Source organism: Onychomys torridus, chromosome 7 (genome assembly GCF_903995425.1).
Source record: "Onychomys torridus chromosome 7, mOncTor1.1, whole genome shotgun sequence".
In the NCBI taxonomy this organism is placed as follows: Eukaryota; Metazoa; Chordata; class Mammalia; order Rodentia; family Cricetidae; genus Onychomys; species Onychomys torridus.
This window is the reverse complement of record NC_050449.1, coordinates 111,125,145-111,148,374: the sequence shown is the minus strand read 5'-3', so window position 1 is coordinate 111,148,374 and position 23,230 is coordinate 111,125,145. Positions and strand designations below refer to the sequence as shown.

Below are 23,230 nucleotides of genomic sequence, written 5' to 3'. Positions count from 1 at the left end.
CTCACCAACACTTGCAGCGGGTTGGAGAGAAGGCTCCTAGGACTGAATATCTGGACTGGAAATCCATTTATACGAAGGTAGAAATACTTGTTACTTCCTTAAATACACCCACCTGGGCCAGTGTTATGTTCGTCGTGAGAGTAAAACACATTTACTAAAGAGAAATAAATCCAAACGGTGTCCCCAGAAAGGTTCGGGGCAGTACAGTCAGTCCACGTTACTTCTGGCCATAGCGCCAGCGCATTCTCACTGTAGGGCCAGGACTTGCATCAACAACCTTGTTTCTTCTAATGAGGAGACTCAGCTAGCTAGAGCCCCCACCCCCACCCTGTCCCCTGGGCCCTCTAGGTGGCTCAAGTGATTCCTGTCCCATCTGTGTAAATGTTGAAAGAAACGTTGCTTCCCCGATAGCAGAGGAATTCGGAGCCTCATCAGCCTTTACCTCCGGAGTTTCCGGAATCATGAAGTCTTGGGACATCTGGAATGAATCAGGTTCATTCCCTGTAACTACTGGATTAAGGACTAAAATCCTTTGGTGGGGGAGGGGGCAGAGGCAGAGGAGTTCCCAAGATCTGTGGGCTGTTTGGAGGTCTGATGTAATGAAGGAAGCAGGGGGCTGTGTAGGAATGCCTGCCTTGGCCCAGCCAGAGGCCCACTGCCACACCACAGTGTCACACACACCTGTGCTGCTTGGGTAAGCCTGCCAGCATGATGACTGAAGAGATCACAGCCTCTTAACAAGTACTTCCTTAGGGGATGATGTCTCCTAATGGGTGACATCAATGGCAGCAGATTAAAAAATATCCTGAAATGGCAAGTTTTCCTAATTGTGCATCCTTCCTGCTGTGAAGTGAGGTGGCCACAGGGGAGCAGGAGCCCTGAGCTCTTTCCCCCTGGTCTCTGGGTCCCTGAGGCCCTGCAGGTGTGACTAGGTACCTGCTATGCAGCTGGAGCCACCCAGGCAGCCCCACATGTTCTCAGTGTGGCTGCCCACAGATGCCACCATAGCAATTCCCTCCTCTTTGAGTCTGTGTTTTCTTAAGTTCACAGAAGCTCAGATGGAATTCTCTGTGTCCTTAATGAGCAGAGAACAGCATGGCTATAGGTGTCCCACAGGTGCCGCTGGGAGCCCACAGGGACCGTGGCTTTTAAGTTTGGCTAGATGTTTTTAAGGAATGACCTAGTCTTCAAACGAAGACCCACTTCTAGATACCACAGTTTTGCGGCTGCCTCTGGATCATGCTTTTCTCACACCCAGTCTTTTCCCATATGCAGGGGAAACTTCTAGAACATGTTTTTAGCCTGTTTTGTGCTGCTGCATCCCATTGGCAGTGCAGTGACACAAGGGATCCCCTCTCAAAATGATGCGCCAAGTGGAAGGTGGGGTAATGAAGAAATCAAGCTCACAAAAATAGACGACTGTTATGCTGAACAAATGTGGGATCTAGCAACATTATGCTTCCTAAAATAACATAGTGCATGATAAGATTGGGAAGAGGAATTGACAACTGCCACAACTCTGAGGCAGGGACAAATGACATTTAAATATGTCTACAGTATCATCGAAAGGCATCTGTCATTCTGGGTGGGACAAAGTCCAAGTCCTGCTCAAGTCACTCTGGCAGGCTGCCCACATCCACAGGTGGGTAAAATGACACCTTTCTCTTTGAAAGCTAATGAAAGCCAAGATGTGACTGTCTTCCTGTCTCTGGTCACAGGCGCTTTGAATCCCAGCTCAGATCACCACAGGGCATGAAACGCAGGCAGAGGTGACTCCTGTTCTGTGGGACGTGATGGTGGGGGCTTGTCAGGATGGGAGGAGAAGCTGTGATAAGGGAAAGGAGGTGGGAAGGCATGCCCAGCCCTGCACGCCAGAAAGGAAGATGACAAGGGGATTTTGTTGTTGTTTTCGAGACAGGGTTTCTCTGCATAGTTTTTGGTGACTGTCCTGGATCTCGCTCTGTAGCCCAGGCTGGCCTTAAATTTACAGAGATCCTCCTGGCTCTACCTCCCTAGTGCTGGGATTAAAGGCGTGCGCTACCGCCACCTAGCAGGAATTTTTAAGACATGTAATAATAAGGAATCAGCAGCTAGAGCTGAACTCCTTCACCACAATCCTTCCCCTGCATTAACAACTTCACCACAATCTTAGCACCCTGCATTAACAACAAATTTACTACAATCTTACCCTTCTGCATTAACAACAAGCTCCCTTCTCCCCAAGCCCCAGGAGGGCTGAGCAGTGGCATAGATGAGGATTTTCTCCCTCTTGGCTTAGGAGGTCAGATGGTTTGCATGCTTCCATACCACAATTTAAAAATTTGTCTTTTTCTCTCCCCTTGAAGAAAAATAGGTGTTAACCGAGACAATGTCATTTACCCCCTGCTCAAACCTCATTAGCGCAGAAAACTTTCTGAAAAAAATGTCTGGGGCTCTGAGTAAGGCTGACGGTTCCAGTGGGCATCAGTGCTCCCTCCCTTGGTGGGAGAATTTTTGGTTGCCCTAAATAGGCACATTTTACAGTGGGAGCATCTCCCATGAAGGTGGTCCTCTGCTTGTAACCTGTGGATATGGAGAGTCTCAAAGTTCTTGCATATCAGGAGGCAACCCCTAAGATCCAAGTCCTAGGAGCCAACCCAAAGGAGCCTCTCACATCACATGGCTCCAAAAAAAGGCCATGAACAACTGTCTTATCACTCATGTCTGGTAAGTCCATTGGATTAGATTTCTTTTTGAAATTCAAGTTCTACAGAGAACATTTCCTGCCTATCCAGGACAGGAAAGAACAGACAGAACAGACACAATGTGTAACTTCCAAGCATCTCAGTGCAGGCTCTAAGGATGTATCGTCTATATCACAGTGATTGGGTGGTCTGTGGGAACTGGGGAGGCAGCCTGAGCAGCCTGAGCATGGCTATGGTCCTAGGTCTTGGTCTGACTCACAAGAATGTATGGGATACCAGTGGTGCTACCTAGTTAATCTTCACATAAGTGGCTAGGCTTCTACATACTACAGCAGTTACCCATTGGTTAGCAATTGGGAAGAGGAGTAACTACTTAGGCAGGAAGCCACGATGATTCTCTGAACCTGATGAGGGCAATTAGTTATTAGTACAATGCAGTGGTGTGTGCTGTTCACTGGCATATGAGGGACTTGGGTGTGGTGCCAACAGCATCCACCCAGCTCACCATGCTCAGATTGGGGCCACCTAGAAGAAGGTCAGGGATGAAGGCTCATAAAATATGGGAGTCTTCTTATGTAATCCCCACCCTCCCATTGAAGAGAACTATGATTTATGGACATACCATATTTTACCCAAGCTTCATCATTGGCTCACATGGTGGGGGTGGTACAGTCATTGACCACTGGGACAAATAGAAAGGGCCATGTCTCCTCATACAGCTGTTTATGAGAACAAGCAGGGCATCCTCATCTACCCCTGGTTACACTTTATGTCTCAGATCAAACTTGGGACAGAAGCTACTGAGAGAGAGTGCACAGGACAAGAAAAACCCTGGGGGAGATGGAGAGAGTGTGTGCTTGCAGGAAACAAAGTAACTGCACAACTTCACTGTTGTGGAATATTTGTTTAACGAGGCAAAGATGTGTTACATTTGTTTATGCTGCATTTGTTTAACTATGTAAAGATGTATTGCATTTGTGTTAATTAAATAACCTGGGCTCAGAGAGGTGAGGTTAGTAATTAGTTGATGAAAGTAGCAGGGAGGAGTATAGTGTGGGATTTTTAGTTGGGGCAGTATGGAAGGAAAGGGGCTTCTGGTAACACCAGCAAAGAGAGAAAGCTAGCCAGTTGTTACTCTTAATTCTCTGAGCTTGCAGGTTTTTAGCTTAGCCTTTGAATCTTGGGTTTTATTAGAACGATAGAGAATGTAGTTAAAGCTACCTTTGGTGACAACAACAGAGCCATTGTGTGGGGGAACAGAATTCCCCACAGGCTATGGCCTGAGCAGTCAGGATGGTAGTGGTTTAGAGTGAAGCCACTGAGATGAAGGTAAAACAGTATTTTGGCACCCAACGTGGGGCACATGTTTCTAAGCAGGGCCTGAAAAAGCTGGAGGAAAAAAACTGGCATGACTTCCTAGCAGCCAGGTGTTCACAGTGTACAGAGGCTCGGCTCTGCCATACAGCAAGCACTTGAGCAGTTGGCACATTAAGTAGAAATAACAAGGTGAGTAAAAACACCTGCCACAGTGCAGGCACCAGCTTCCTAGAACTAGGGGTAGTTAAATGCAGCTCCCAGTTAGACACAGCTCTTGGGCAGGTCTGTGTTTGGGGGAGTTAAGCTCAGTTTTCAAGGATCCAAGTGAGGTGGGGCCAGCCTGCCAGGGGCCAGCCAGCCCAGAGCCAGCCAGACATGAGGAAACAGGAAAGAAGGATGGACAGTATGTAGATGAGGTAACTGAGCCTCAGGGCCATACATAGATTAGTAGAAATGAGTTACTTTAAATAAAAAAAAAATCTAGCTAGAAACAAGCCTAAGCTAAGGCCAAGCATTCATAATTAATAATAAGTCTCTGTGTCATGAATTAGGGGCTGGCAGTCCAAGAAAGCTTGCTACACTTCATAATTTATTTTCCCCCCACAACTACAAGTCTGCACTGCTGTGGTGAATCTAGTGGTTAGTGGCAAGAGACACAAGAATTTGCAAAAAACTTAGCAAAGACACAGCATGCTAAGATGGGAAGATGTGAGGACTCCAGTGGCACCATTTGTTGGTAAGTCCCTTGCTTGGGTCCAGTTCTTAGTCCCGTCATAACAACACTGCTGGAGAGACTCTGACACAGAAACCTCCTGTGGCTGGCTGTATTTGAAAGCCAAAGAAAACATCACCAAATAAAAGTTTATTAGTCAAGCATTGAGGGGGCTGGGGTTGGGGGTTCAGTGTATGCATGCCACCAACCTCTTCCATGGCTGCTATGGCTACTGCCTTGGTCCTCCTTCAGTGACCTTCTAAATATCCCTATTCTCTACAATCCAAGGAGTAGAAAGTGGAACAATCCCATCATAATCTCAACAGTTGGAAGGGCTGCCCATGAAGTTCTTTGTTGGGATAGATTTCTGCTGTTCATGTGCATGAAAGGTATCCCCGATGTTTCAAGTCTATCTGACAAAAGAATGGAGTCAGTTCTCTGGGTGGCAGACTGTTCCCCACCCCATCCCCAGCCTTAACACACAGGAAAACAAACAAACAAAATTCAAGAGGAATTTCCAAGTCATTTCCACCTTGAGATAGGCCAGGTCCCCCAAGATACAATGCCCATAAAGACAAGGGACACTAGTCTAAATGACAGAACACAGGGCTTGGGAGCCACCACCAAGTACTTTCCTTGCCTCAGGAGAGTGACTTCCAGACCCCTTGTCAGGCAGCTGTAGTTTTTCCTATAGCATGAGCTCAGGCAAGGCTCCTGCCTGAGCCTCAGCACTTCTTCAGAGGCAACACAGTCATATTTACTTTCCAGCAGTGTTCTGAGGGCAAGGTGGCTCAAACTCACCTACGGAATGCTCACTATATACTAGGCACATTTTTTTGGAGACACAGTCTCTCTATGTAGCCCTGACCATCCTGCAGCTCATTATGTAGACCAGGCTGATCTCAAACCCACAGAGATCCAACTGCCTTTGCCTCCTGAGTGCTGGGATTAAAGGCGTGCATGTACCTCTACACCTGGCCAACCAGGCACTTTGTGAATCAGTGAAATATACAAGCATTTATTAAGTACTGAAAATAGTATTTTCTGGTCCTACAGTTATGTCTTCACTTTCAAGGTGAGGAGACAAAGTCACACCGAAGCTGAGTGCTACCAAGTGCTGTCCAAAGTGCTACAGCTGGTAAGATGCCACAGAGCCTCCGTGCACACTGAAGAACCGTTTTCACTTTAATATTGTGAGCATGGTGTTGTGACTAGGTATATGTGTGTACAATCAAGGTGTCCATGGAAACCAGAAGAGGGCATTGGATCCTGGGCCTGGAGTTACAGACGGCTGGTTGTGAGCCTCCATGTGGAACCATCTCTGCAGTCTCACATGGAGAACTTTGTAGGGTTCCTAGTGCATAGCAGACACTCAATAAAGAAGAAAACCTCACTTATTTCTCTGCTGTGTAGTTGACGATTCTGACCACTTCTGAGAAGGAGAACAATTAGCTCCCATCTATGGGTGCTCTTGAGATGGGGTGGTCCTCTCTATAAGCTGGTCCTTCATGGGTGGAGCTAGCCACCCTCCAGCCAGCCAGTGGTTTAGGGAAACATACTCTCTCAATCCCCATGAAAGCAGTGTTACCAAAGTCAGAGCCAGGGTATAATTATGTGGCTACAAATGGTCTGGGCTTTGCAAATATTCCACAGTCTTTTCAAGGCCCTTAATTTTTAATTGGGGTTGGTTGTTAAGGAAGCCTTGATGTGTTCCACTATCCTCGGTGGGATGCTCAAAAACAAACAAAAGTTTTCATCTCAACTGCAACAAACTATTTCCTTTCTGTTTCTTTTCTTGTGGTCGCATCTGATGCTTTCTGAGGTACTATGCCTACCCTGTCAGGCAGTCGGGTCTTCTGTGAATGGAATTGACAGCACTGTTTAACAGAGGCCACCTGAACAACTTCATCCCTGTTCCTGGGTGTTCCTGGGTGGCATGTCATAGCACAGGGCCCAAACCTATTAAAGCTCTTGGCATTTTAATTCAAGAGTCAGATGTCTAGGTGACAACAGACCTGCAGAAACCATGCTCCTCCAGGGAAAAATAATATCCAATCTGGGCAGAGTGGCATAATCCCAGCTTTCGGGAGGCTGAGGTAGAAGACTGCCAGGTTGAGCCCTGCCTGGATTCTTTAGTGAGTCCCTGTCTCAAAAGACAAAAACAGAAGAAAAACACCAACTATGTTCATGGTCCTGACTATTCTGGGTGACCCACTCCCTCAACACTTCCTCTCTACTTTCTTTTTAAAATTTTATTTATAATCACATGTGTTTGTGGGGGATGGCAGGGTGCATGCATGAACAGGGGTACCCGAAGAGGTGAGAAGGAGGTGCCTGATGCCATGGAGCTGGAGTTCTGGTCAGTTGGAAGCTGGCAACTGAACTTGGGTCCTCTCCAAGAGCAGCAGACAGTCTCCATCAGTGAGCATGTCTCCCTCCATATGACACACAGTCCTCAGTCGGCCATAGTATCTTGCACTGCGACTGCCCAGCCATCACAGGCATCCTTCCCATACTCTTATGCTACAGCTTCCCACAGTGAGGGCACAGAACCCACGATAGCTAGGTTCTACCCAAAGTATCCTGGTGACGTTTTGGGGAGCACCGTTGTGGGGATGATCCCAGCAGTCCCCATAGGCTAACCCTGGCACAGATGCTGCTACTCTTGAGACAACTGATACCTCTGCCTCAGACCTTTTCCAGGTAAGATATAAAGAGTGCCACACTCAGAGCTCCAGGCATAACACGCTGTTTTTGAATGCAGGAGACCAAACGACCCTCACCACCCCAATATCCCATGCCCTGGGCCCCCAAGCATGGCTCACTGCATCCATGTTAGTTTTATTCTCCTCCTCCAGGACTCTCCTATCCTCCCCTGGCTTCAAGATGAAGCCCCAACTCATGGGTGTGTTGCAATCCAATTCCTCTGCTTCCTTCTGCCACATTTCAAATCTCCCAAGCATCTCCACAAACCTAGATGCCCATAGTTCTTCACAGGAGTCCAGATTTCTGCTCACACTTCTCTTTAGCTAGAGTGCCTCAGTTCTCTCCACACCCCTTGATATGGGGCTCCTGGAGATGCTCCCTGTAAGAGTCCACCCACTCTGTTCTCACACCCATCACCACCAGACAGTCTCTTGGGTCACTCCTGCCTCAACTACACAGACCAGGAGAGCAGGACCCATTTGCCATTTATCCCTGCAGCTCTTCTTAGTACCTGCTCAAACAAGACATGAGTGTGCATTGCACCCCAGGCAATAACGAATGACAGGCTAGTCAGTAAGCAAGAAAGCTTCCTCTGCCTCAAGGCACTAAACTGTACTGAACCCAGCCTAGAGCCTAGCTTCCACCACTGTTCTCTGGCTGTGTCTTCCTGCACACGCCAGGCTCACAAGGGTCTATGGTTTGGCTTCTGTCTCCACTCACCCGGCTATGGAAGAGTATTTACCTGAGACCTCCTGTGGAAAACCAGGGGCTTCAAGAGCATCACAAAGTCTTCTTTCATGGAAGATCTGGCCATGGGAAGAGACCATAGGTTCTATAGGAAAACATCTCATTCCTAAGGATGGGCACAGAGGTCTAAGGACACTGCTTTGGGGTTCAGAAACCTCGTCCAGGTGCCAGGGCTTATGTCTCTGTCCCTAAGGTGATGCAATTCCAAGAAAGGCCAGATTCACCCTGAAAGTGTTATGGTTTCAGGATGAGAGATGAGCCTACCCTGCTCCTTATGGATCACAGTAGATCATGTCATGGATACTATCCCTTGCCCTCTCTATGTTCATGTCCTTTCCCATAAATTTTGGAAATCCACACACTAAGGAGGCTGATAACATTTTCCAGTCCTTGACTTTGAGTTTGGCCATGTGACAGACTGTAGCAAATAGAACAAGGCCCAAGTAACAGTGTCCCAGTTCTGAGCCCAGGCCTAAAGAGCCATCGCTTCTTGGTGCTGGCCTTCAAACAGGTCTGGCATTCTTTGAGAAGACAATGCCCACTCTAGCCCACTACTTCTAGAGGGACAGTGGAAGGAGATAATTAGGCTGGGACAACCAAGCCTAGACTCTACCCCTCATCAAACTCAGATGCACAAAAGCATCGGCCAAAGTACAGTTGAATGTAAGCAACCTTCAGGTGACCTGCAGATCTGTAAAGGAAATGACTGCCACTTTGTGCCATTGATCTTTCTCTTCCCTCACCCCCCCCTCTCTCAAACACACACACACACACACACACACACACACACACACACACACACGCACACACACTATAGGATGGGGAGGGAGAAGAAAAATACAACCCTCTGAGTCCATTCAGTGTTACTTATATATTTATGTGTTTGGTGCTAACCTATCGGGGGGTTACTTCTGGAGAAGACTGAGTCCCCCTCTCTTAGCAGCCATTAATCACCTATAGCTCTTCATCCTGGGGTGGGGCATTGCTTGCTTCCATCCACATTGGGATGTGAACGGGTGCTGTCATTGTGTGGGTCTTGTTCAGGTGGCCATATTGGGAGGATGTCACAGATACTACTATCACAGCTTGGGTTTCTGGCCATGCTTCAACAGCACTCTCAGAGGCCAGCAATGGAAGCAACTTAAGCCAAAAGTGCTTTTCTGACCACAATCCTTGAGTTTTCCATCTTTCGAGACAGAAAGCACAATTCACGAATGGCTAGCAAGGGTGCCAGAACTTTCCTAGCAATGCTTAACCATGATCAAGTGGATATTTTCCTACCACATGAAGTCTTTTATGATCCAAAATAAACCCCAGCATTTACAGCCTAGCTCAACATAAAAGGAAACTCGTGTATTTTCCCTAAAACACTTTTTTGGAAGACATACCTAAAATTAAAATGAATGAGCTGATAATTTATGAACCTTCTTTAAAATTGATGTCTCTAACCACCCTGGAGGCTCTTCTCCCTGTTAAACAGCCCCATTACCCACTCTCTGAGTCTAAAGCAATTTCCTCAGCTTAGGAAAGCATGCGCCACTTGAAGCCACCTCTGCTTCCTGAGTAAAACAGAGGCAGTTAGCATCTAAGACTCGGGGAGAATATTTGTATGTGTACACTGTGGGAATGGGAGGGGGCTGGGACAGTATGCCATCTTCCCTAGTATGCTCCAACTAAAGAACTGGAATCTTAGTGTGGTTTTTCTTTGATGAGTAAACTATTATTAAACATTAAAAGTGTGGGGACCGAGGCTATAGCTCAGTGGATGAATCGCTCATCACACAGCTATGAGGGCCTTCAGTTTGTTTCCAGAACCCACATAAAAAGCTAAGCTTGGTGGCATGCACTAGTAATTCTAACACTGTGAAGGTATGAACAGGTGATCACAGGGGCTCACCTGGCCAGCCAGTTTAGACTAGTCAGCTGTTCAGGTTTCCAGGGTCACAGGCCAGTGAGAGAAACCTGTCCCTGAAAATGACGTGTATGATGTGACCTCTGCTCCACAGGCACACATGTGAATGCGTACTTCCTTACCCCCACAAACACACAGAAAAGCGCCAGTGTCAGCACCAGAGCCAGGCATGGGGGCATGTGTGTGATCCCAGCACTCTAGAGGCTGGGGCAGATGGGGTTTAGGGGTCAGCCTGGACTATGTAAGACTTTATCTAAAACAAACGAATAGACAAAACCAAAAAGGTCCCAGGGGTATGTGTCACTACTGGTTCAAACTTAACTCTCAACATTTCAGGTAAGGGCAAGTACACCATGACACATTTTACACCGAGTAATACTGATGGTTGCTTTGAGAAGTGACTGTAAATCTTACAGAGGGGATTCTTGGCCCCAAAGCTAATATAATCTTTCAGAACTCATGTTACAAAAGGAAACCATTGTCTGACATGTGGCTGATTCAGGACAAGCACAGTCACTCCAAAGGAAACCCAAAATAAAAGGTTGGCAAAGGGGGACCAGAAGGCTTTGGTGTGGTTCATCTCTAGCCGTGGGGGATTTGCAGACTATGGGAGGAAGCCCTGAAATAATAAAGTGACTGCTTGCATGGGCAGGCTGGCTGCCCCCTTCCTTCACCCCGTCCTCTTTCAGAAACTGTTCTGCTGCTAAAATGGACACCAGTGTTAAATGTCAGGAGAAAGATGAAAGGGATCCTCACATAATACTACCTTAAGTCACACGAGGCCAAGCCCAGAGGTCAAATGCTGGCAGTTTCCCATGGTGCAATGTAACACGACGTAATTAATGTCAAGTCCCCTCTCAACACACAAACAGAAATCATAAGGAGCAGTCAATTGTGAGTTGGGGTAAAACTGCAAACGGAACCCCAGCTAATTCCTCTGATATTTATAAAATACATTTTTATTTTATAATATTATAATATTATAAATAATATTTATAACATACATTCTAAAACCAACTCACAAAATATCTAATACTGCCTACCCATTTTTGTTGGGGAAATCTAGACTTCCAGACTTTGGGTCTGGAGTCAATAAAAGACCAGCTTCTTGGAACAGCGTCATGAAAGGAACAGAAACGTACCTGGAAAGCAAGAGTTTCCCCCGAAGCTGCAGGTCAGCAGCGCAGTCCTCAGATCTGCAATTCCGCTCAAAAACTGTCTGTGGGAGAGAAAACGGGAAGGTTGGCACAGAACCTAAACGGAAGAATAATGGCCGACTGTTGACTGCCAAAGCAGGCGGGTCTCTTCCTCTGAGCCCCTAGGTGCTCTCCTCACATCCCCAAGAAGCCAGCTCCCTGGCACGCGGAAGGGACTTGCTCAAGGTCCCAGGAAGTCCTGTCAATGGTGTCCTGAGGCTGTGAGCTCACCCCTTCTTTGTTCCAGTTCTCAGCTAACTGGAGGTGCTTCGAGTAGTTCCTTCCAGAAGCATGCAGGAGGGCTGGGGAGTGGCTCATTCGGTAAGAACACTTCCTTGGGACTTTGGTTTGAATTCCCAGCACTCTCATGAAAAGCCAGCCACAGCCATGCATAACAGGTGCCTTTCAGCCTGAGCTGGTCTAGGAATATCTTTTAGATGCTCTCAGACATCAGTGACCAGCCATCATGTAAAGCATCCTGAGACATTAGTCTGTTCATTTCCTCCATGTTCTTTCTCGAGGAGGAAGAAAGTCTTTCCTTGAATCATTTTCTACATGAGCAATGGGGCCATGTTGAATATTAGTCCCAGAGGGAAATGTCAAAGGCATTCAGGCCTTTGGACTGAGGATATTTCAGCAGCCAGTGGTAAGCAGAAAATGTCATTTCCTTCACCAGGGCTGGGCCTCAGCAGTCAAAGCCTCACTCAGTGCTGGGGCCTGAAGTTCAGTGTGTCAAAGCTGGCTTGGGCTCCACAGATCCAGGCATGCACCAAAGTGTGGGCTGACCTGTGAAGGTTGGCCATGTGATGGGGAGCGGCAGCGGCTGAGGTTGCCACACCTTCTCCCTGAAGTATAGGAGGATGTGAGAATCTGTCCCTCACTGTGGTCTCATCTCTCGGATGCTCTGATCTGAGAGAGACAGACCTACTAGACAATGGAGGTGTTTCACAACTCCCACTACCTGACTATTTCAGGAGGATTTGGAGATTGTCTTTTATTAGCTGTAATTTATCAAGTTTCAAACTGCTTCAAGGATACTGCTCAGGTGGTGAGGTTTTCCTCTCCCTTCCACCAAGCATACTTCTAGGTGATTTGTTCCCTTCTCAGACTATCAGTCCACAGGCCTCTTTGGGTGCCAGCGTGGACTCCAGCAAGCCTGTTGGCTAGCACAGAGTCTAGACTCTACCAGACAGGATAATTTTGCCCATGGAAATTCATAATCCCATGCCACATTTCCAAAAGAATAAAGTGTCCTAGCCAACATTCCCTTCCTTGATTATCATGGAAGTCTTTGGGGAAAAGAGCAACTTCCTGTGTTCTTTTTGTAGCCTACAGAAACAAGGAAAAAGCCAAATTCCATAGTGGCTTCAACAAAGGTTTCTCTGATGTCCCATCACCACCAAGGAGGAAAAAGGGGAAGAGGGTGTGGGGTGTGCAGATGTCCAAGGTGAGAAGAGGATGTGGGGTGTACAGATGTCCAAGGTGAGAAGAGGGTGTGGGGTGTACAGATGTCCAAAGTGAGAAGAGGGTGTGGGGTGTACAGATGTCCAAGGTGAGAAGAGGGTGTGGGGTGTGCAGATGTCTAAAGTGAGAAGGAGGGTGTGGGGTGTGCAGATGTCCAAGGTGAGAATAGGGTGTGGGGTGTGCAGATGTCTAAGGTGAGGAGAGGGTGTGGGGTGTGCAGATGTCTAAGGTGAGAAGAAGGAAGGCCCTGTGTGCTTTAGGGCAAGGATAAAGCTGAAGGCATCCTCAACAAGCTGGTAGAACTTAAGCTGGAATGTCCACTGTGAGTAATGCCCTGATCAGGCCTTTGAATTGACTTTATTGATAATTTCACATTTTTTTTTTCCTTTTAGAGTCACCCTCTCAATCTTATAATGCCAGGTCCTCAAAACCCAGGCCCATTTTTATTATGTGTCTTTCATTTTACAGGCAAGTAAGGTAGATTTGGGTTGTTCCAATGTCAGATGTGTATTTATTATAAACTTGGAATTTGCCTGTTGATTGAAACCTTTGTTTGTGTGTCTAGAGACAGGTTGTGACTCAAAGTCTATTTTCCTTGATACACATGTGAGCTACTCAAGCTTTGTCTCATAAACTCTTTTTATCCCCAGGTACACTCTTGATTGAAAATGAGCCTTTTTAAAATTTATTTTTTTATTTTTATTTTTTTGAAAATGACATTTTTACAGACAGTGTGGGATGACCTAGCATGATGGGAAGAGATGAGATCACAGGTGTGACTGGGAAGAAGCGTGGATGGGAAGAAGAAGAAATGGGGATGGGAAGATGCTGTGGAGTATTACTTTAACTATGTAAAGATGTGTTCCATTTGTTTATGCTGCATTTGTTTAAAGATATAAAGATGTGTGGCTTTCCTGCCTAAGGCACCTGATTGGTCTAATAAAAAGTTCAATGGCCAATAGCTAGGCAGTAGAGTGATAGGTAGGGCTGGAAGGCAGGGCAAATAAGTAGGAGGGGGAGTCTAGGAGGGAGGGAGGGAGAAGAAGAAGAAGAAGAAGAAGAAGAAGAAGAAGAAGAAGAAGAAGAAGAAGAAGAAAAAGAAAGAAAGAAAGAAAAAAAGAAAGAAAAAGAAGAAAGAAAAAGAAGAAGAAGAAGAAGAAGAAGAAGAAGAGAGAAGAGAGAAGAGAAGACACGAGAATGAGAGAGAGAGAGAGAGAGAGAGAGAGAGAGAGAGAGAGAGAGAGAGAGACCTGGGCCAGCCAGACACAGAGGAAGCAGGAAAGTAGAACATACAGAATAAAAGACAGGTAAAAAGCCCTGAAGCAAAATGTACATGAAGAGAAACAGGTTAAATTAAGTTATAAGAGCTAGTGGGACAATGTGGTGATATTGTGTTCCCCAATATATCATGCACCCTAATAAATATCTGGGGTCAGAGAACAGAACAGTCACTAGACAGACATAGAGGCCAGAAAATTGTGGCACTCACACCTTTAATCCTAGCATTCCGAAGGCAGAGATCCATCTGGATCTCTGTGAGTTCAAGGCCACACTGGAAACAGCCAGGCATAGTGACGCATCCCAGGAAATGATGGCAGAAAGCAGAAAGGTATTTAAGGCGTGAGGACCTGGAACTAGGCTGGTTAAGCTTTTAGGCTTTGAGCTGCACAGTTCAGCTGAGATCCATTCAGATGAGGACACAGAGGTTTCCAGTCTGAGGAAATGGGATCAGCTGATGAATTGATGAGGCAAGATAGCTGTGGCTTGTTCTGTTTCTCTGATCATTCAGTGTTCACCCAAATACCTGGCTCCAGGTTTGTTTTTTATTAATGAGACCATTTAAGATTCCTGCCACAGGGCAAGCATAATATAAAGCTGAATATTCATAACTAATAATAAATCTCTATGTCTTGATTTAGGAGCTGGTTGGTGGTCCAAGAAAGCCTACTACAGGAAGAAGTAGGGATGAGAACAGGTGGGATGGGAAGAGGTGGGGATAGGGAAAGGGTGGGGATGGAAGGAGTGGGATGGGAAGGGATGGGGTTGGTGGGATGGGAAGGGATGGGGTTAGTGGGATGAGAAGGGATGGGAATGGGAAGGGGTGGGGTTGGTGGGATGGGAAGGGATGGGGTTGGTGGGATGGGAAGATGTGGAATGAGAAGGGGTAGGGTTGGTGGGATGGGAAGGGATGGGGTTGGGATGGGAAGAAGTGGGGATAAGAAGGGGTGGGGAGGGGAAGGGTGGGATGGGAAGGGTGGAGATGGGGAGGGGTGGGATCAGAGGTGGCAATTGGAAGAGGCAAGAACTGAGGAGAGAATGTGATCTCAATCCATCCTGTGACAAACAAACTTCAAGTTTTGGGTCCTGTCCTTCTGACCTCTCTCATATTGGTGAAATTATTAAGGCCACTCCGCATAGTTAAAAGGGAGGTTTATTTTGTGGGGTAACTTACAAATGAAGGGATAGGTTGTAGGGTCTGGCAAAGGTATGGCGTAGTCTGGCGGTGTTCTCTGGAGAACTCTGCTCAGTCTACATCCTGTGTCCAGCGTCCCAGAACCAAGAGAGAGAGAGAGACCTCCTCTCTATCTTGGGTCTTCCGCTTCCTCCTCCGCCCTGCCTTGTGGGCGTGACCATTACCGAAGCCTCAATGGGGGTTGGAACTTCCAGGCCAATGCTGGGATGGCTATCCACTACATCTTTCCCTTTTGCCTAAATAAGAAAGTTTTAACCTAATACAAGACTATATACAAAGAGATGGTTATCAAATATTGTCCAGGAGTAATGAGGGATAATGACCTAGTTAAGTTGGAATTACAATAAGTGCAAACAATATCAAGCAAAAAACACATAGTGAAATCCAGGGAAGTCTAGAGCATGGTTAGGTGGCATGTTACAAAGATCATTCCAAAAGGTGTTCTATCCTAAAGAACCAACCACAAGGCAGGGCGGAGGAGGAAGCAGAAGACCCAAGATAGAGAGGAGGTCTCTCTCTCTCTCTTGGTTCTGGGACGCTGGACGCAGGAGGTAGACTGAGCAGAGTTCTCCAGAGAACACCACCAGACTGCGCCATACCTTTGCCAGACCCTACAACCTATCCCTTCATTTGTAAGTTACCCCACAAAATAAACCTCCCTTTTAACTACGTAGAGTGGCCTTAATAATTTCACCAACTCTCAGGCCAACTCTCCCGTGCCCTAAGCCCCCTTGGATAGACCTCTCACATTTTACAGTGGAAACAAGTGAGCAACATGAGACTTCCTAACTGATGGTGAAAGAGCCATAGATGGAACCTGCTTCAGTGGAGATGAGGGCATTTTTCAAGACTCTACACAGAATGTCTCCCCTCATGCTCCTCACAAAGACGTACAACAGTTCCTCCCACAGAGAAGCACAAGCCAATGACAGCTTCCCCGCCATCCAGCAGGGTCTGAGGCTACAGCGAAAGTTGTATTATGTGACTTCCAAGCCAACTCCATAAAAAGCAACAGATTTCTCCTAGTTATTTGTTCTTGGAGCTTAGCTACTCTGAGCCAAGGAAACTCCAGATTTCTGTAAGAGGTTCCCATGTGATCAAGCTGTCATGGGAGTGGGGCTCTCAGGGACCTCAGAGCCCCTGATGGGAACCCAGCAGACATGAACTCCATGCAGAGGTGAGGTGGCTTGACTGAGGCCTGCCAAATGGAAAATTCATGAGCAAATTCACCATTTCCCCCATTTTTCTCTCTGTTATTGATTTTTAGTTTCATTCCATTGTGGTCAGAAAAGATATTTGGTATGATTTCAAGCTTTGTTAAGATTCATGATTTGTTAAGATTTTCATGTGCATGCTATCCTGGAGAACATTCCTGTGCATTGGAGAAGAGATCTTCTGCTATTGGGTAGAATATCTGTGCACATCTATGGGTCTACTGGTCTATAGTGTTCTTCAGCTCTTGTTTCTTTGTTAATTGTGGTGGTTTGAATAGAATGGCCCCATAGGCCATCTGAACGTTTGGTTCCCAGTTGGTGGACTGTTTGGGAAGGATTGGGAGGTGTGGCCTTGTTGGAGGAGGTGTGTCACAGAGGATGGGCTTTGAGGTTTCAAAAGCCCACGATAGTTCCTGTCTCCATCCCTTTTTGCCTAGTACATGAGGATCAGATGTAAGCTCTCAGCTACTGCTCCAGTGCCCTATCTGCCTGCCCGCTGCCATGATTCCTGCCATGGTGGTCACAGACTTACCCTCTGACACTGTAAGCAAGCCCCCAATTAAATGCTTTCTTCTGAGTTGCCTTGATTGTGTTGTCTTGTTCCAGCAATGGAACAGTGACTAAGACAGAAGTCTGCTGTGTAGGGCTCTACCCATTGTCAAAAGCAAGGTACCAGGACTGAGTTTTGCATTACTGTCGAGGTCTCCTTTTGGCTCTGCCAATATTTGTTTTACCTGTATAGCTTTGTGGTGTTGGGATCTTGCACAGTGACACCATGTCTATTACTTTATTATTATGTAAAGACCTTTGCCTTCAGACAGCTCTTGCCCGTCTACTTTAAGTTCACTGTGTGAGCTACTCTTGCTTTCTTTTGGTTAATATTCAACACATAGTTTTTCTGCTCCTGTGTACACTCCTTGACCAGAAGTGAGCTTCCAGTAGACAGCTGGACTTCCTGTGTATGTTTAACAATTCCATCATTTTATATCTCTTTCTTTGCAGGAATTTAGACTATTTACAGTAATTAAAGATAAGGTTACTTTTATTAACACATGCACAAGTGTGTGTGTGTGTGTGTGTACATGGGTGTATGCATGTTCACATGTATGTGCATGTGAAGGCTACACATACCCTGAAGAGTTGGCTACATTCCCATACTTATTATAGCACTGCTCACAACAGTGACAATATGGAAACAACCTATCAACAGGTAAATTAAAAAGGAAATGGTGCAGCACACAGATATTCCTCATCTTCTTGAGTGGTTTCCCATGTAGCCATAGATTTAACGATGTATTAGTAACCTAATAATCTTCCTTAAGCCAGTGTGGTGGTTTGAAAGAAAATGGTCCCCAAAGGGAGTGGCACTATGAGGAGGTGTGGCCTTGTTGGAGGAAGTGTGTCACTGTGGAGGTGGGCTTTTAGGTCTCATATATGCTCAAGCCACACCCAGTGAGACAGACCACTTCCTATTGCCTACAAGATGTATTCTCAGCTCCAGCACCATGTGTGCCTGTACACTACCATGTTGCACCATGATGGTAAGGGACTGAACCTCTGAACTGTAAGCTACCCCAATTAAATGTTTTCCTTTATAAGAGTTGCTGTGGTCATGGTGTCTCTTCACAGCAACAGAAACCCTAAGACAGTAGGGAATACTGAAGACAAGAAGTGGGATGTGCAATTTAAAACCCTGGCTGAATCAATCCCCTTACTAACTTGTGAAAGCAGTTGCTTTAAGAGTAAAATAAAATGTGATGTACAATTAAATTGAGAGACCTGTGTCCAACACTAGAGAGTGAGTGGTACACACACACACACACACACACACACACACACACACACACACACACGAGTATGCTGAGTTTGAAATTTGATTCCTGTGCCTGAACCCAAATGAGTCTCTTCTGGGAAAATGGCCAATTTGTTTCCTGGGAATTGACTCTGGGAGGCAAGAGTGTTGGCATACTGTAGCTTCACCATGCTGGATGAGCACAGAGTTTCCAGGAAAATGAAACTTCTCTGTGGCATGAAGCACAGAAGGTATGGCTTTAAGGTAGTGGCCCAACCCCAGATTGTTCCTCCCAGGGAGCAATCCTAACAGCTGTAAGTTTGGTCCCTAGAAATCCCTAAGTTACTTTTACTTGTACCCAAAGTTTTCTGGGAAAACCCAAGTGCGGTACATCAACGAGGCCCACCAAACTCAGCTTGGCTGCAGTGTCCTCTTGCCCTCTAGCCTCTACCTGCTGGTCTGCACAGCTCTGGCTGCTCACCTCCCTGGAAACAGCCTTCCAAGCTATGGATCTCCTTTCTCCTTGTTGCAGGAAGCTAAACCCTCTTTCAGGAGATAACCATTTCCTGCCTCAGGCTTTTGATGGCCACGGAATGGGGTGCCAGCAGCCTCCAGCCCAGGCTTCTGTGCTGGCTTCTTCCTCACGCTGTTCTCCATCTTGGACACCCCTAAAGATTACATTTGCATTCAGAAAATGCCCTTTTTATTTCTCACTGAATTCTTGCTGTTTTTTGTTAAGATGGGGCTAGCAAATGTTGGCCAAGGAGAGAGAGACAGGACATCTTTGAGCTTGTGGCCTTTGTGGTCTCTTATAAGGACCCAGCAGCTGCATCACATGGTAAAGTGCCTTTGGACATCACATGAAGGGATGGGCATGGGTGTATGTCAGCAACCTTTTTCTCTTTTCATGTGTATGTGGCAGGCATGTGTGTATGCATGTCTGCATGTGTATGGGCATGCATGTGGATGCTGGTGTTGGGAACAATCTTCAATTATTCTTTCACCTAGTCTTTGAAGCAAGGTCTCTTGACAAGCCTAGACCTCAATGATTAGTCTCTCCCTAGACAGCTTGTTCAAGGGATTGCCTGTCTATGCCCTTGAGGGCTGTAAATAGAGGTGGGCCACCAATCCCATCCAGAATTTATGTGGGTTCTTGGGGTCTGAACTGTGTTTCTCATGCTTATGCAGCAAGCTCTTTTATCCCTGAGCCACCCCCACCATGTAACCCCCTCCACCCCCACCACCACCTTGTGGCACTCAAGCTTACACTTGGCCACAGGCTATGGCTTGCTTGCTAACTCTGGTTGTATCATATTTAACTAATGAATTCTTCACCACCTTTAGGCTTGGGTTTGGGGATGGTTATAATGGCACCTTCCTTTGAGACAGAACTGTGTGAGCTTTTCCCATGACGCCAAGCAGCAATGGGGACATAGGGCTCGGGGCTGGAAACTTGGAGGGCACTCCAGATGCAGTTCTACTACTGCATCCATACTAGAAAATCCTCCCTTTTTAAGGAATAGGAAGGGGGAATCTTAAACATGTTTGTTAGGATCAGAGAAGGGCCAGCTTTTCAGACATGGTAACACTTGCTTTAAATTAGACTGCAATTATATACATGGACTGTACATGGTAAATATAGTTACTAAGGCAACCAAGTCCTAGGCTGAAGCCTTTGAAAAGTAGGATGACTGGGTTGGGTGAGAGTAAATGTGTTTCAAATCCCATCCAAGGGAACTAATCAAGAAGGCTCTATTTAAAGGAAACAAGCAAGATGTATTCTGATACACAGTGTGACTTCACAGTGGCGGTCTGCCTCATACTGCAGTATCCTTCCAGGACCACAGAAGTGACATTTATGATCTGGTATTCCTCCCACAGGTGTGAGAGCTCCAGGTACAAGAGGCCCCAGCTATGTGCAATTTGTGTATGAACCCATATCACCTGGTGTCTTAATTGTTGTTCTATCAAGGTGAAGAGACACCATAGCCAAGGCATTCAACTGGGGCTGGCTTACAGTTTCAGAGGTTTAGTCCATTATCATGGTGGCAGGGAGCATGGCAGAGTGCAAGGTGCTGGAACAGCAGCTGAGAGCTACATCTTGATCCATAGACAGAGAGAAAGAAAGAAAACAGGGCCTGGCTTGGGCTTTTGAAACCTCAAAGCCCACTCCCAGTGACACACTTCCTTCAACAGGGCTACATCTATTTCAACAAGGCCCTATGTCCTCTAACAAGACCACACCTCCTAATCCTTCGCAAATACTGCTCCTCCCTGATGACTAAGCATTCGATTATGTGAACCCATGGGGGCCATTCTTATTCAAACCACCACAACTGGCATGGTATTTAGTATTTAAAAAATGGGTATAGCCAGGCAGTGGTGGCACAAGCCTTTAATCCCAGCACTCAGGAGGCAAAGGCACCAGATCTCTGTGAGTTTGAGGCCAGCCTAGGCTACAGAGTGAGTTCTAGGAAAGGCTCCAAAGCTACACAAAGAAACCCTGTCTCAAAAAAACCCAATAAATAAGTAAGCAAGCAAACAAACAAATAAATAATTTAAAAATGGGTATAATTGCTGAGAGTAGGTTCCTCCATCCCAATTCTGTTATTTTATTTTAATAAAACTCAACAGCCTTTCATGAGGCATGTTGTAAGCCTGCAGGGTAGTCTCAGGAATTTCAGCTCTACTTCACCTATATCCAGATGAAGGACACAAGCTGGTTGATTTTGCTTTTGCTGTTGCTGTTTTGTTTTGAGACAGGGTCTCACTAAGGAGCCTGGACTGACCCAGAACTCTATGTAGAGCAGGCTGGCCTGGAACTCTCTATGTAGAGCAGGATGGCTTTGAACTCACAAAAATCCACCTGAGTGTTGGGATTGTAGGTGTGCATTACCACACATGACTTTGCTTTTTTTTTAAAGACAAGATCTTCTATAACTCAGCCTGGCCTTGAACTTCTGTGTGGCTAAGGACGATGTTGAATTTGTGATCCTCTTATCTCCCTACACTTGGTTTACACAGTGCTGGGGAATGAACCCAGGGCCTCATCCATTGTAGGTCATCTGCTGAGCTCTACCAAGCCCACTGAGGATCTCTGTCTATGTCACTCACCTTTATATCATATGACAAAGGGCAAGAGAGAACAGCATAAGACAGCCCACACCTTCTCTTTTGCTACACACACACACACACACACACACACACACACACACACACATCCTGTGGTGGAAGTCACTGGAATCACACAGCATACGCTGGCCAAGGAGGGACTCTCAGAGGGAGCTCCCAGCATAGCCCATTTCATTAAACAGCCTTGCAGAATGACACAGGCTTTTTTCCTTGACAAGAGCTCTTTCCATGGAGACACTAGGCCAGGTTTTGAGACAGGTGTTGGGAAATTAAAAGCTAATGTGAGAAGATAGATACCTGTGTTCACTGGGCACTCTAGTGGGGAAGATGTATGAATGACTGGACAGAATCTACTGTGGTGGGACTCATGGAAGGAGCAGACAGGCAGCTGAGTTGGGGGAGCTGAGAGATGGTTCTCTGAGGTCGAAATATTCAGGCTGAAACCTCACACATAAAGGGTGGCCTTGAGAGATGAACAGTGTGGAAACCTTTACAGAAGAGGTGGCAGCAGGGTCCAAGGCCAGAAAAGCCTGGTAGGTCTGAGGATGGCTGGAATGTAGTGTGTAGGTGACCCTGGAGAGTGCTGGAGAATCAGGGCATCATCTTGCAGGGCCCTGGCACTCTAAGAGGAAAGCTTGGCAGGGTTATTCAGGGACACAGGTGTGGGGCACAGCCTAGGTGATGAGCTGCATGGCCAGGCCTGGGAGGAGGGGGTTGGCCTGGAGGACAGAGTAGAGGAAACTGAGTACTGTTTATGTATTACTTGAACTCATGGTGACAGAGATGGTTCCTGAGTTCTGGTTAAAATCAGCTCTGCTTCCTGGAGTGGCCCTAGCTAGCACACCATTGTTCTTCCCTTTGAACAGAACCATGAACAGAGCCACCATCTGGAAGACACATGCAGGGATGGTGGAGATCATCAAACTGACTTGATTGTGTTGTTTTTTATCATCAGGCAAAGAAGAATCAGCAAGAACTGCTTCCCTAGAAAGCATCTCAGGTTCCTGGACAATCCTTCCAATCTAAGAACAATATTTTTCTTCTGTTTTAATTTCAACCAGAGAATGACACAGGTGAAAAAAATGTGAGACCGCCCCTCCTCCACATCCACCACATCCACCACATCCACCACATCCACCACATCCACCACATCCACCACATCCACCACATCCACCACATCCACCCATATGAGTCTGTCCGAAGGGAAAGCACTGTTACCTTCCCTCCCTTCATCTTTATCTTGGTGATCATTTCTGTCTCTAGAAAGCATATTGATGTGATGACTTGATTTACCAGATTAATGTGTTATCCCACTGAATTCCTGACCTCACAGGTAAGGATTGCTATCACCATAGTTCCCTCTTGGCCCCATTCCCTCTCACAGGCCAACCGCTACTCTTTGCTCTTTTCCCGCTGTGGGTCCCAAACTAGCTGCGTCAGGATCAGTGCTCTGCTTATTAAAACACACACTAGTCCATTTTTAATTCAGTTTCTCATTTAGTGTGTCTAGGTGGGTTCAAGAATTTTCTTTACCTTTGCCAATGTTAATTTTCACTTGTGTAGGCACATTCACGTGAGGGGTGGGTAGGGATGCTTGCATGTGGAGGACAGTCATCCTTGATTGCTCTTACACCTTATTCATTGAAGCAGTGTGTCTTAATCAAACCCAGAGCTTGCTGATATGGCTAGTCTCTCCAGCCAGCTTTCTCTGGGGACCCCATCCCCACCTTCTCATGCTTGTGTGGCAAACCCTTTAGCCATGGAATCATGTTCTCTACTTTTAAATTTTCTTACGTGATCCCAAGAACAGCTGGGGTTACTGGCACAGGGGCTGCTGAGGCCAGTATTCTATTACTGACCTCTGCAAGCTTAATTAATGAA

The 23,230-nt window shown here is 46.4% G+C and overlaps 1 protein-coding gene across 1 annotated transcript in view; it reads right to left on the bottom strand.

Annotated features, from left to right (window-relative positions):
• Itga9 (integrin subunit alpha 9) overlaps window positions 1–23,230 on the bottom strand; it is a 308,478-nt gene that overhangs the window by 113,515 nt on the left and 171,733 nt on the right. Inside the window, exon 17 of the mRNA XM_036193333.1 lies at window positions 11,221–11,297. Within this exon, the coding sequence (XP_036049226.1) occupies window positions 11,221–11,297 (77 nt within the window). The remainder of the gene's footprint in view (window positions 1–11,220; window positions 11,298–23,230) is intronic.